This window comes from Hibiscus syriacus, unplaced genomic scaffold (genome assembly GCF_006381635.1).
Source record: "Hibiscus syriacus cultivar Baekdansim isolate YM2019G1 unplaced genomic scaffold, ASM638163v2 tig00110299_pilon, whole genome shotgun sequence".
NCBI lineage: Eukaryota > Viridiplantae > Streptophyta > Magnoliopsida > Malvales > Malvaceae > Hibiscus > Hibiscus syriacus.
In genome coordinates this window covers 1,089,298-1,103,989 of record NW_024062668.1, presented here as the reverse complement: position 1 = coordinate 1,103,989, position 14,692 = coordinate 1,089,298, and the positions used below count along the sequence as shown (strand labels likewise).

The window sequence follows — 14,692 nt, the reverse complement described above, 5'->3', positions numbered from 1 at the left end:
AGAATAAAATGAGTGAGAAACGGTGTAATTTACCCTAATATTTATTTAATTTATTTAATTTTTGATATATATCCTACAAACATAATTGTTAAACTCTAAATTTGTAGGAATATTTTATTTTACATATGCTATGCAACAAAATTTTGTCCTAAAAAAATTTAAATTTTAAAATGGTTTTGGCGTATATAAGCCAAAATTTAGAAACGGGTAAGTTAACTATGATTTGAGTTTGCATTAGGAGGATAGAGCCAAATCCTCCTAGTTAGCTGGACTGGAATATTGCCCACCATCCTTTACCTCCAATTTTCAAACACTTCACTTGCTGTTACACTCTTTCCACCATGCTCATCCGCCGTCCTCACCACCTCCGTCTCCTCCTCCTCCCCGCCACCAACAGCAGTCCTTTTCCTCTCTCACTGTCCCACTCTCCCACCCAACTTACATCATCTGGTCCTCCAACACCTCCCTCGGCAAAACCCTAGTTTCCACCGGCATTTCCTCGTCCTTCCTCCTCTCCCCTTCCTCTTCCAACCCCAAAAAGCTTCTCTACCTCAAACCTCTCCAAACCGGCTTCCCCTCCGACTCCGACTCCCGCTTCCTTTTCCAAAAGCTCTCTTCTCTTTCTCTCCGGCGCGAGCTCCCCCTCTTTTCCTCCCATTCCGTGCTTCTCTCTTCCCTCCCGGCTGCCAAATCATTCAAACCGAACGATTTCTCTCGTAACGTGTCACGGGAGATGTGTGAATTGGGGCTTTACGAGGAGAGGAAGGTCTTGGAGGAGGGAAATGTAGCTCCAGAGCTGGTTTCGGAGACGCTGTACGCTTGGGAGGGCGCGCTGTCTCCGCATTTGGCTGCGGAAAGGGAAGGTGCGGTGGTGGGGGATTCTGAGTTGGTTAAGAAAGTGGAGGGACGTTTGAAGGAAGGGTTATTGGAAGATGGTGTTGAGAGGGGGAAATTAGATGGTTTCTGTGTGGTGGAGACTGCCGGTGGGGTTGCCAGTCCCGGAGCCTCGGGGACTCTTCAATGTGATCTTTATCGGTATCCGCTTTATTCTTCTCTGACGTTTCTTGTTCATTTCCTTTGATCCATTCTTTAGGTAGTGTTGTGCTTAATCAGGCCTTTCAGTTCTTAGCAGATTGGAATTACACAATTTAATGTCTTTTAGAATTGTTTGTCAATTTGAAAATTACTTTCGGCGGATTTATATTAATTGTGAATTTAAGAATCATCTGCTGAAAGTTGTAATCCACTTTGATTGCGAATTATTTTTACGTCTTGTTGGAAAATCGGATCATATTTGTATTGATGGCTGTAAATGTTAACTTCTTACACGTTATTTATCCTCATGCATTTCTTGTTGAATGTGTAATCAGGTCCTTACGCTTTCCTGGTGTTCTTGTTGGAGATGGGCGGTTGGGTGGAATATCTGGAACTATTTCAGCTTATGAGAGTTTGAAACTACGAGGCTATGATGTTGTTGCTATTGTTATTGAAGATCATGGCCTAGCAAATGAAATACCATTAATGTCATATTTGCGCACGAGGTAGTTAAAGTTCTTGAACTGTGTGTTTTTTTTTATCTTCATCGGGACTTTGACTCCGAGCCTTTCCTTTTTCTGTTGTACACCACTAGAAGTAGTCAAAAGTTGAGGCAATATCTTCTTTGGTCATGCTATGTAATAGGTTATTAATTTGTATTCTTTATTCTTTCTAGAGTGCCTGTGTTTGTGCTGCCACCCATTCCACAAGATCCATCAGATGACCTAATGGAATGGTTTGATGAATCTTGCAATGTATTTAATTCTTTGAAAGATATAATGCTGGAAGCTTATTTAGAAAGAACACGGAAACTAAATGAGATGCCGAGAAGAGCTGGAGATGTTTTCTGGTGGCCATTCACTCAGCACAAACTTGTACCACCTTCTAATGTTACAGTCATTGATTCACGGTGTGGTGAAAACTTTTCAGTGTACAAGGTTTGTGCATTTCATATGATATAAGACGACCAGTAGCCCAACTCACTTCTATTTTCTGTGTTATACTCTATTTTTCCACTTTAGCCTAAAAGCTTTTTTGGCTTTTCTTTCTAAAGTTAATTGCCAGGTTCTGATGTAAAAATTAAATCCTTGCTTTTCATTTCTACATTAAATTACAGGTTCGGAACAAAGAGTACATAACGCAACAATTTGATGCATGTGCTAGTTGGTGGACTCAAGGACCTGATGCTACTTTACAGGTTATCTTTATGTTTTCTACTCTCTTTGTATCCCTCTCTTTTTCTCTGATGGTGTATTTTGTTCCCTTAGTCTAGTATCTCACTTTCCCTAATGTTGAGGCCTCTGTTAAACATTTTGCACTATATATTTTTTTGCTTGTAGAGATTGTTTAAGAAAAAATAACTGTAAAACTTAAGTTTAGACTTGGGAACAGAGTTTCTTATTCTCTTTCCAGTGGGTTAATTTGCTATTTAGAATGCCCTCACATATTCATCTCGATATATAGAGTGCTCAAAAGTAGGCATTATGTATGAAGATATGAATTTTAAAGTAAATTGAAAAGCTCATTGATCATATACATATTGAATGCTTAAAGCTTGTTTTTTGTTGTTGAAAAATAGTACTTTATTATTCATAAAAGTAAATACCAGACTACTCAGGGTCTCGTTAAAGAACCTCTCTAACCCTAAGTAGAGGAAAAAAGTATGCGCCTGAGCAGTGGAACAACATAGCCAACAAGTACAATCAAAATCAACGAAACCCTTCTAAACAGTTCCCTATCAACACAAAAAACAATCCAGCCATGCACTACAACCAAGAAAAACATCTATACAACAAAAAATCAAAGAAACATTTCAGCCAGGGGGAAAACCTGAAGCAAATTTCGCCAACTGGTCTGCTGCCGCATTACGTACCCTTGGAATGTACTTCAGACCGAAATTTTCTCTAAAAAAAGACTCAGCAACCGGTCGGAGGATCTCTCCCCATTCTGATGGAATAGACGATGGGTTTCTCACCCAATTAACACAAATTCACAGTCACATTCAACGACAAGAGCAGCAGACTTGTACCAAACTGAGCCAATAAAAAAATTAATCGCATACTCTAATGCCAAGATTTCAGCTTGCACCGGAGAACCTCCCCCAATTGGAACCGAAAAGGATGCTAAAACATAGCCATCCGAGTCTCTAAGAATCCCACCAATTCCTCCTCCGCTTCCATCAGCCCTCATAGAACCATCTACATTAAATTTCAAAGTTCCATTCGGAGGTGGAATCCAATCCAAATGATTTTCCGAAGCCCTCGATAGGAGAGCAAAATCCTTTGCAATTGTTAGATCGTCTGCCAAACTATCCGCACTGAAAGAAGCTGAAGGAAATTTAGCCTTCGGCCAGCAAGCTATAGGGTATTTGGTTACGAACACCAACTGTAACCCATCAAACTTCTTACCCTTAAAAACCACTTCGTTCCTTAGAAGCCATATAGACTATAACATCGCCAAGGGTAACAATCCTCAAATCAAACCATACGATAATATACCCGGGGGAGAATCACACCAAACCTGCATAAAACAAAAAGGGTTATTTGGAAGAACAACAACAAGACCCCATAAAGTTAAAAAACTCCCCCGTACTCTCTAAACTTTGACACAAGAGAAAAGCAAGTGTTCAACCGATTCCGAGAAAGCCAAGCATAGCGAGCATCGGGAATCCGACATCAAAACTCCTCTCTTTTCAAGTTCCACTCTCACCGGGACTCTCCTCTGAAGCACCATCCAAACGAAAGCTTCTACTTTAAATGGAGCTAGTCCCAACCAAACATTCCTTTACCAATTAAAGCCAGCCTGCCCATTTAGCCAATCAAGGGTAGACGCTGATTTTACTGAATAAACTCCATCGCTCGATTCCAACCATTTGACCCCATCCATGAGAGAAGACGAACTCACAAACCCATCAAGGAGACGCATTAAACCCTCCCATTGATGCCTTTCCCAAACAAAGACAACCCTTCTAAATTGAGTGTTTCAAACCCACCCAACCTCACTTTTAACCCCGAAATCAGAAATTGGACCCCCTTTATTCGATGTCAATGCAAAAATTCTCGGAGACATTTCTTTCAATGGGCAATTACCAATCCACTTATCATGCTAAAACTTAATGGCTGCCCCATCTCCGACTTGAAGTTGGAAAAGCTCCTAAAGGCTTTTTCCCACTTCCTCCCCAATGGAAATAGAAAAGATTCCACGCCAAACCAAAGAAGCTCTTCGAGTATGCGAAAAGGGCGGAAGAATAGCCTCCTTGTCGAGATTATACTTCGCAATTGAAACTAATTTCCATGGGCTATTATGCTCAGAACAAAATCTCCAGCACCACTTTCCAAGTAGACCAAAATTTTTCTATTTGAGATCCATAAAGCTTAGGCCTCCGACATCCATAGGTTTGCACACTTCAGCCCAACTCAGCCAATGAATGGGATTCTTTGTTTGAGAACCACCCCATAAAAAACTGGAAAACAAGCCATTGAGTTTCTTGTAAACCGAAGCTCATATCTTGAACAGAGACAGAAAATACATGGGGAGGTTAGACAAAATCGATTTAATCAAGGCAATTCTACCTCCAAAAGATAGAGAGACAGATTTCCACCCAGCAAGTCTGTGTTCAACTCTATCAATCATCGGAATCCACAACCTAGCCGAATTCCGACCTGCCCCAAGAGGAAGGCCTAAATATGTAGCAGGGAATTTTCCAGCCGCACACCCGATAATTTTTACCCACTCCTTAACCACACTCTCATATATATTCAACCCAAACATCATACATTTCTTCAAATTCAATTCAAGACATGCTGCTAATTCAAAAATTATGAGCACTCTCTTCATATTCTTAACTTGAGTCTTAGAGGTGCCACACAACATGATTAAGTCGTCTGCGTATTGAAGATGCTAAATCTCAATTTCCAAAGGACTCTTCCCAATTACACAACCCAATTCTAGACCACATTTTACAGCCTTCTGGATCATTAAACTCAGCGCTTCTCCCACTAAATTGAAGAGTAATGGCGAGAGGGGGTAACCCTGACGAAGACCTCTAGCCAATTTAAAATGATTCGTAGGAGATCCGTTAACAAGAACAGAGATATAAGCCGACGAAATGCACTCCAGAATCCACATACGCCATTTTGCACCAAAACCCATCTCCTCCAAAACCCTCATTAAAAAAATTCAATCTACTGTATCATATGCCTTTCTAAAATCAGCCTTGAAAATTACTCCCGATCTGCCGCTCTTCCTTAACGAATCAATCGTCTCATTAGCAATCAAGGCACAATCTAAAATCTGCCTTCCCGGAATGAAAGCAAATTGAGAAGGACTGACCAAAGAGCCCAACACCAAACGAAGACGACTGGCTAAAACCTTACTGAGCAGCTTATACACCCCTCCAACCAAACTGATCGATCTGTAATCTTTCAAAAACTGGGGATTAAATTTCTTCGGAATTAAGGATATAAAAGCTTGATTCAGACGTTAATCAATTACCCCAGAACTATGAAATTCCTCAAAGAAGTTTAGAATACCCTCCTTCAATTCCGGCCAAAAATTCTTGAAGAAGTTAAAGTTGAAACCGTATGGCCCGGGAGCGCGATTACCATCAGAGGACTCTAAAGCTTGAAAAATCTCTTCCTCCGTGAAGCTACTTTCCAGCCGCATTACCTGAGCAGCATCTAATTTCGAAAAGGGGAGATTCAATTTATCTACCTCCAGAGCTATCTTCTTATTATATACCCCTCGAAAATATTTAAAGATCAGCCTCTTCAAACTTTCAGGACCCTCAATCCTCGACCCATTTTCCAGCGGAGAATTGATCGAGTTAACCCATCTTCTGGCTGAAGCATAATTATGAAAGAAAGAAGTATTACGATCCCCTTCCGAAATCCACCTCACTCTCGCTTTCTACAACCATGATCTCCTCCTTTTTATATTCTTCCCAATGCCTACATTTAAGCCTTCTTAATTCTGCAGTGATAACTTGATCTTCACCTTTATCCTGCAGATCTGAATCCAGCGTACTAATTTTTTTGTTCCAAATCCCCAATAACCACCTTAAAATCAAAAGATTGCTCCTTTGACCATTTCTTTGTTGCTCTCTTGGCCTCAAACAGAATTTTACCGATTTTATTGGAACCATTGTCCTGCTCTGCATCTTTAATTGCAGCTTTGATTGATGAAACAAAGCTACCGTCCTCCAGCCAAAAATTAAAAAACCGAAAAGGCTTCCGACCCCAATTAACCACTACCTCTTCTAAACTCACTGCATGTGGTCTGACAAAGATTTTGGCAGTAACTTCTGCCCGCAAGAAGGGAAATTTATCAAAAAATCGTTAGAAGCCAAAAAACGATCTAACATTACAAAGGTTTCCTTTTCCATGTTATTTGACCTATCGTTTTGACCTGGTAAACGATCCTCCTACCAAAGGCAAATCCACCAAGCCAGTTTGCTGAATAAAGTCCCCAAATTGACAGGAAATCCTTCGATTAAAGGACACACCTATTTTCTCGTCCGGGAGAACAATTGCATTGAAGTCCCCTCCTACACACCACGGAAATGAATTGCTCACCAACAAATCTAATAAATCCTGGAAAAACCCCTCCTTCTCCCCATCAGTTGAAGGACCATACACATTAATGAAGCCACATTTCGAAATCTTTCCAGGAATTGAACCAATAATGGCTACAAACCTTCTGGTTACAATCCTTGCCACTTCTGCAAAGAATTTGGAATCCCAAATACATAGCAGCCCTCCAGCCGTGCCCTCAGCCGCACTTAAAGCCCATTCGAAATCCCCTGCTCCCTAAATCCTTCTACACACTGCCAAGTTAACTTCCTCCAATTTTGTTTCCTGGAAGAAAGGCATTTTTACCTTCTGCTTACTAATTAACTTGTTTGCTGCTCTTAGCTTTTCCATTCTACCAAAACCCCTAACATTCCAGGTTACCATCGAAAAATTCATCCATACAACACAAAATACCTTTTCGAAAAAACATCTACCGACACTCAGGCAAACTGCCTAAGCTCCTCCTCTAGCGCTCGAATTCTTTGGGTGACCGCCTCTTTACCACCTATGAAAGACACTTGAAGAACACTACTAACTTCCCACACCGCCTCTGCCTCCGCAATGATCTCCTCAGCAATCGCGACCTTATGAGAATCACAACCCATACGATCCATCTCCTCAATAGAATCTCTTGTTAACCCTCTGATTACTCTCCTTATCACATCTCTTGGAATTGGCGCTCCCCTCCTCTTATAATCCGGTACCACCAGAGATTCGAACCTTTGCGAGCCAATATCCACTCCGTTCCCCATATGACTACTACATTGAGCAGACAGTCCTAAATTAAAACTATCTGGGACAATTTCCACCGAACCCGTTTCTTGGCTCAATCGATAACCACCGTCTGGATTAGATCCATGCTTATTTACCCGATCTATTTCAGAGTCTCTCCAGCCCGACAAAACTCTAAACTGCCCAAACTCCTCTTCTCCACTTAAGTCCTCAATCTCCGTTGTGCTATTCGGCCCATTCAGTACAACTGCTGGCAACAGAAGCCCATTTTCATTGAGACCCGTTTGAAAGTGGATTTCCACCTCATCAGACGATGTCTGACAATCCCTATGACTCCCACTACCACTCGATTAACCCACCCATGTCCAGGTGCCTCTCTTCGTTTAAACCACCCATGTTGGAATTCTCACCAAAGCCATGCACACACGGAATTATGATCCCATCAGAAGTAGTAGCCACCGCCGCCAAATTCGCAGCTCAATGGAATTCGAAACGCCGCAATCATTTCCATTCTCCGAACCAGTGTGACTAGCCGTTGTGATAACTGCTCTCGCCGGAGCACCGCTCTCACACCCCTCCCCTTCATCCGAACCAGAGATCTCTTGATCAACGATCCCATCTGTTGCCCAAACATCAGCAAAATTGCCACCTCCAACCTCCGATACAGTTTTCGACATAATGTTCTCATCCTCAGGAACCTCGACTTTGATAACAAAAAACCTTCCTTTTGACCTTATATTTAACGATTCTGGTATATCAAATCTACAAGCCGCCCTAACTATCATTTTTGCCGATTAGAAGTTTTCCATTCCTCTCGTGGACTCATCAACTTCAACAAAAGAACCCCACTTATTCCCCAGAGCCGAGAAGAAATTTATATGCTACAAATGTAGGGGAACACCCTTGAGAACACAAGTGAAATAAGCTGAAGCATATCCTGACTCATCTTTGATGGGAGCAATGTATTTGAACCAGTAATCCCAGCCATCATCCTTTTCCTCCCACGCTTCCTCCATCTCACTTTTCGAACTGAATATTAGAATACATGAGTTCTGCGAATTACCCCATTTTGCAAGCTTTGCATTGATCCCTTCTTCTTCTAGTGCACTTTGAACTAGATCCAGGTCGTAATTCTCTCTGGTAAGCCCAGCTAGAGAACGCTCAATCCATTCCACATCCTCAGAAGGAATCTGAAAACCCAGCACGTTTGAATCCTTCTCCCTAACCTCCACCTGTTCGGCTTCTTCATTCAGACCCAGTGATGCCGTCGGACCCGCCTCCTGAACCGTTTCCTTTTGACGTTCTAACTCATCACCATTTACCATCTCCTCTTTCCCTACCAAAACATCCGCAAATGACCTGGAATCCCTTCCCTTCTCCAGCCATCATTTCATTCTATTTACCGAGACCAGAGGATCTCCCAACCTCTTGCCCAAAGTCTTCCCCCTCCTTTTTGTAAAAACTTCCTGTGAGTACCTGTTAAACTTTGCTCTCGAAACCTTAATGTTACGCCCATCATCTTTGCATTGTTCGTTCTCCTTATACAAGTGTCCAAGTCTGACTTAGAAGCAAATCTCACAAAAGCAAAGATGAAATCCTTATACCTGGGGTTCCTGATACTTCTCGGAATAAAGACCTGTCTCACCTCTCCGTAGTTGTTGAAAAATTCCCTCAGAGCACCTCTCGTTACCCTTATACTTAAGTTATCTATGAAAGGCGTCCACTCATCTCCAAACTTGGAACCCTTCACTCGCTCTCCTGTTCCTTGACCCTTCATTCCTTAAACTTCAAGTTGAGGGGGAGTAATACTTAAAGCTTGTTATCAACTTGTTTTCATTGATATGGGGATATGCCCCTTCAAGGATCCTCCAGTTACATAAAATACTTAGAAAGATTGAACACAACTGTGCTAGACACATAATTTAATCCAATACTCACACTTGAGTTTGAGTAACATAGCTTAATTCTTTACCAGGCATCAGGTGTAATCTACTATATCTACTTTGCAGCTGTCAGCTGTCTGAAAATTTTCTTTAATGCGGTAATTCATTTAGGTGGTTTCAGACTGAACTTGCAAGAGATATGGGTTATGCTGCTGCAAGATTTGGGCATGTAATGTTCCCTGAGAATGTGTATGAGCCAGCTTTGGAATGTGCAGAACTTTTGCTTGATGGTGTGGGGAAAGGTACATACTCTGCTTCTCTTAGATAATTATTGGCTTCGCTTCTCTCATCTTATACATTATTGGTTCATCTGAGAACATTGCCTATCACTTTCCACATTTTTTCTTTGAAAAGTGTAAATAAAATAAAGGAAAGAAGCTGATGATAGCTGTCAATATATATATTTACCTATAAACGGTTGTAAAGAGCTCATATTTGTTGATCTCTTTTCTTTGGTTTGATAAAGGTATGAGAATTTGGTGCACGGATGTTTCCTACCTTTTTAATTTTGTTTGAATGTTTTTTTTTAATTGCAATAAATTCATAGGAGTTAGGATTCTTTTCTGTAGGTTGGGCCACTCGGGTGTACTTTTCAGATAATGGTTCCACAGCAATTGAAATTGCTCTGAAGATGGCATTTCGAAAATTTTCTTCTGATCATGGAATTTTTCCAGAGCTATTGAAGAATAGCCCAACTGAAAGTTGCCACGAGCTAATGGTGGGTTTTTCTATGTTTTGGTGCCTTGACTATGTATATCATGCATTTTTCCAATAGCTAATGTTAGAATGGCTTGTAGCATGTAGAGTGAAGCAATTCTGCTGAATGTATTAGTGCATGTCTGGAACATTATCTCCCTTCTCTTTCCTGATCTAAATCATATATTTTTTAGTTTTCTTTTGGTTTGCTGCTGACAGGGGTCTCCAATTAATACTTAAATATTTTAAACAAAATTTTGAGGTGCATGATGGAGATTGGAGAGGGTTATTTGGTTAATTTTAGGTACAAAGGCGGGTGAATTTGTTTGTTATAAAAGGTAGCATTCAATGTAGTTGTGTTCCCTTTTTTTGATTTTTTGAACTCCTAAGTATTGTCTTTTTGCCTGCATGTTCACAGGATATGTGTCCATGCATGACATTATGCATCTGGTCTGTATCATTTGTATGCATGTGTCGTATATATAAGTGCCTGTTTGTATTCGGCAATCATTTGGCCAAAACAGTGGCTGTACTATTCTTCACTGCAGTTGTATCTTGAATGCATTCTTGCACGTGACACTGAAACTTTTGCTAACAAGAGCAAGGAAAATGTTAGTAGCAGCTCTTAATCTTTTCTAAGTGCGTGCTTCATGTACCCTGATGGTAATTCTTCTGGCATTACCTACATTCTGTATATATATGTAAAATAAACCTTTCCACCACCTGGAGGAAGTTATATGGATCACGCTACATTGTTGTGCTCTATTTAGGATTATTCCCTGATTAATTAAAAAAAAAAATTGGCTTTGGGTTTCAGCCATGTTTTCTATTTTTCTCCTTTTTACATGCACCCCCCCCCCCCCCAAAAAAAATCAACATATTCAAGACTTGTTATTTTTATTTTCTGTTGCAGAAATAGTAACTGAAATGGCCTTATTTCAGGTACTAGCTCGTCAGGGATCTTATCATGGTGATACTTTGGGTGCAATGGAAGCACAGGCACCATCATCTTATACTGGATTCCTGCAGCAGCCATGGTATGATATTTTTTTTCTGTAAAAGCACGTTTGTCATTGTTTTCATATTTATGGGTATTCGTAATGGAAGCATTATTCTTTGGAAAGTACTTCCATTGCCTGGTTGGATCTTTAACCAAAAACCCAATTGCCTATTTTAGTTTGATTTTCAATACATTTCTTTTCATGCTTCAAAAGCATCGCTATACATGCAGGAAGGAATTATGAAACTCAGCAGAAAATATTATATATACCATATGCGATAGAATTATGGGTATGTCCAATGTTTAAGAAGCAATATTCTGAATTCGACAGGTATACAGGAAGAGGACTTTTTCTAGATCCTCCAACTGTGTTTATGCACAATGGCAAATGGACCCTTTCACTTCCTGAAGTTTCATTCTGGAACTCTGGAACAAGAAGATATTAGTAACTTCCCCTCCCTTACCCCCCCCCCCCCCAAAAAAAAAGAAAAAGAAAAAAGAAGCTGAGGGTGGGAGGTATTGAGTTATCAATACCATTAAGGTATTATTTCCTAATATATCTTGTGGTTGTGGCAGCCTTCAGGTCTCGTGATGAAATATTCCTTAAGAGCAGGGACAACACAAATCTTGCTGGCTTGTATTCATCGTATATTTCTCAGCAATTATCTCAGTATTCAACATTATCTGGGACTAAGCTAATAGGAGCCTTAATTATAGAGCCAGGCAAGAAATATATTTCTTTAATTTTACTGTTTGAAATTATTTTTTGTTTGACTAGTTTTTTTTCCTCATCAGTTGAGAATTTATGGTTCCTTTTTTTATCTTTACAACTATTGTTTTGATTCAAAGCAAGAGTTTCCGCTTAATCTTACCTAATCCATAATTTTCTATTCATATGACGTTTAACCTCACAAAATGATTGGATTGTTCTATAGTTATCCAAGGTGCTGGAGGAATGCATATGGTTGATCCGCTTTTCCAGAGGATGCTTGTCAATGAGAGTCAGCACTGTAAAATTCCAGTAATCTTCGATGAGGTCTTTACGGGTTTCTGGCGATTAGGAGTAGAGGTTTGTCATTTTGAATTGGATTTTTTTATTTCTGTTTTGTTGGAAAATCATGTTGCTGTTAATCACTCTTTCATGGCAAGGCTGCAGCAGAACTGCTTGGTTGTGTACCAGATATAGCCTGCTTTGCTAAGCTCATGACAGGGGGGATCATCTCTTTAGCTACCACACTAGCAACTGATGCTGTTTTCGATTCATTTACCGCAGATTCAAAGGTATTATATAGTTATTTAATGTCTTCAGAAATATTGGCATTTAATTAGGAACTAGAAATATAGTGACATTGATAAAGACAGCATTTCAGGGGAAATTAATAGCATGTCAATGAAAAACTGGTAGTGGTGACCTCTTGGTCAATACTAATTTCAGTATTTGGAGTGGTGTAGGTAGCTTTTACATAATTGTTTAATAAATAAATAAAGGTGCATCATGTTTAGAACGATGAAAGCCTAAAAGTCGTACATTTCACAAGAATTTGTCCTTTGTGATTGTATTTCCTCATTTAACATTAGCCTGGGAGTCTGTATGTGAAACTTGGATTGAAAGCTGACTAGGTAGCTGATTTCGATAAGATTCTTATCAGTATTGTTTGGATTTTTTATAGTTAGCAGATTCAGATTGTTTCTGGTGGGAGAAACACTAATTATATTGCAAAGCATCCACATTTAGCCATAATCCTTGTATTTATTTGTATTATGATGATAGTATAAGCAGAGCTCTTTAATTTATGTGGTTTTGTTGCTTTCAGCTTAAGGCTCTTTTGCATGGACACTCATATTCGGCACATGCAATGGGGTGCACAGCAGCTGCTCGATCTATTAAATGGTTCAAAGATCCAATTACAAACCTTAACATCACATCTAAAAATTCTCAGAAAATTTTGCAGAAAATTTTGCTTAGGGAGGTAGGTTAAAATTTTATCTTTTTCTTTTTAACCTTTTACAAGTTTATTTTCCATACCTTTCTATATTCTAAGATGGATACGAAGGTGAGAAACTTTCTAGCAGCGTAGAACATTTATGGTATCCTCTTATGGTTGGCAATTCCTCATATTATCTTTTACTTGTCGATTTTCTAGGGCTTTTGAATGACCTTTCTTTCGAAATTTTCCTTTAAGAAACAAGGACCGACTGTTGGACATATCAATGCAGTTAAATTGAAATCGAGGGAAAAAATGGTTTAAGCTCCAAATGTTCTTAAAAATAAAGTTTATAGCAAATTAGAATCTTTTTTCCCCCAACCGTGCGTGGTGAAATTACTGAGGCATATGTTTTTTAATCATATGTTCTCACACTTCGGCTCAAATTCTTGCAGCTATGGGATGCAGAACTCGTGCAACAGATCTCATTGCATCCTTCTGTATCAAGGGTGGTCGCACTGGGAACTCTTTTCGCTCTAGAACTACAAGCAGATGGTTCTGATGGTGGGTATGTTTATTTCTAACTTTTTTTTTGTCTTATTTAATTGTCCGGAACACTATCCTACTTGTCTAGTTTGTAGTTCTTTAAAAACTATAATTTGCTTCAGAATTTGAACAAGCGGAAACTAGATGTTTTAGAATGCTAAACCCTTTCCATGAAAGACAATAGCTTAATCCTTGTTGTACATACTTATTTCCTAGTAAATCAAGACCATCCTGGAAATTCCATGACATTGATGAATGATGATTGAGTTTGAGGTTATCCTAAAATTTCATTCCCAAAACCGGAAGAACTCTGTGGATCTTAGTTCCAGGCTCTAGACATGATCCTAATGGTGTACTGATCCTTTTTTCCTATTTTTTCTTCTACAGGTATGCATCTCTATATGCAAGATCTCTGGTTCAGATGCTCCGGGAAGACGGCATCTACTGCCGACCCTTAGGAAACGTCATCTATGTCATGTCTGGTCCCTGCACATCCCCTGCATTCTGCACCCAGCAACTCCTCAAACTCTACACAAAGCTTGAAGAATTCACCCAGGTCAAACCAAAGATGGAAATCGTTTAACTGGTATCGAACTTCTCTTTTTCCTATAGCCTATATGTAGCTATTTTCTGATATGAATTCCCAAATGAAACTTTTTATTGACATTATTAATATTAATATGATTTTTATGCCGTCCATGGCATTTGAGCCTGCCATAAAGTTTGAACACCTTTAGTATCTGTCTTTGTTATAACATTTTCTTTTCAAAAATTTGAACATATTTGGTGTCTTTTTATTATTGCTTTTGCGCTGAAATAGGTTGCAATTGCAAAATTGGATTAAACTTCTATAGTCAAAAGTAATTCATCATTCATAGTGTATTGGCGTGGCAAAGGTGTCATTTTTAGTTATAAGGGTAAATTATTTGTTTAGTACCCAAACTATCAGTTTTGATCTGTTTTAGTACCTAAACTTTCTAAAGTTTCAAAATTATACATAAAGTTTAGTCTTTGTTTCATTTTAGTATCCCGTTCAAAATTTAACGTTAAGTTTTGATTTTTTTTTGAAAGTTTAGATACCAAAACGGATTAAAATTAATAGTTTAGGTACTAAACTTGTTAAGTTTTTAACGATGGGTTACCAAAAAGAAATAAAAATTAAATGTTTGGCATGATCTTGAAAAAACATTAAAAGTTTATGTACTAAAATGAATTAAAATTTATAGTTTAGATGCTAAATGCGTA

The 14,692-nt window shown here is 39.2% G+C and overlaps 1 protein-coding gene across 1 annotated transcript; it reads left to right on the top strand.

The window, feature by feature from the left end:
- Positions 1-253: 253 nt before the first annotated feature.
- On the top strand, positions 254-14,098 carry LOC120116531 (bifunctional dethiobiotin synthetase/7,8-diamino-pelargonic acid aminotransferase, mitochondrial-like). Its single transcript, XM_039136999.1, is given in 16 exon segments — positions 254-381; positions 384-1,035; positions 1,371-1,541; positions 1,712-1,973; positions 2,153-2,233; positions 9,402-9,522; positions 9,850-9,998; positions 10,919-11,013; positions 11,308-11,385; positions 11,387-11,421; positions 11,553-11,699; positions 11,912-12,045; positions 12,126-12,257; positions 12,791-12,946; positions 13,357-13,469; positions 13,835-14,098. Coding segments are annotated over 16 exon segments (2,562 nt in total). The 5' UTR covers positions 254-341; the 3' UTR covers positions 14,031-14,098.
- The last annotated feature ends 594 nt before the right edge of the window (positions 14,099-14,692 follow it).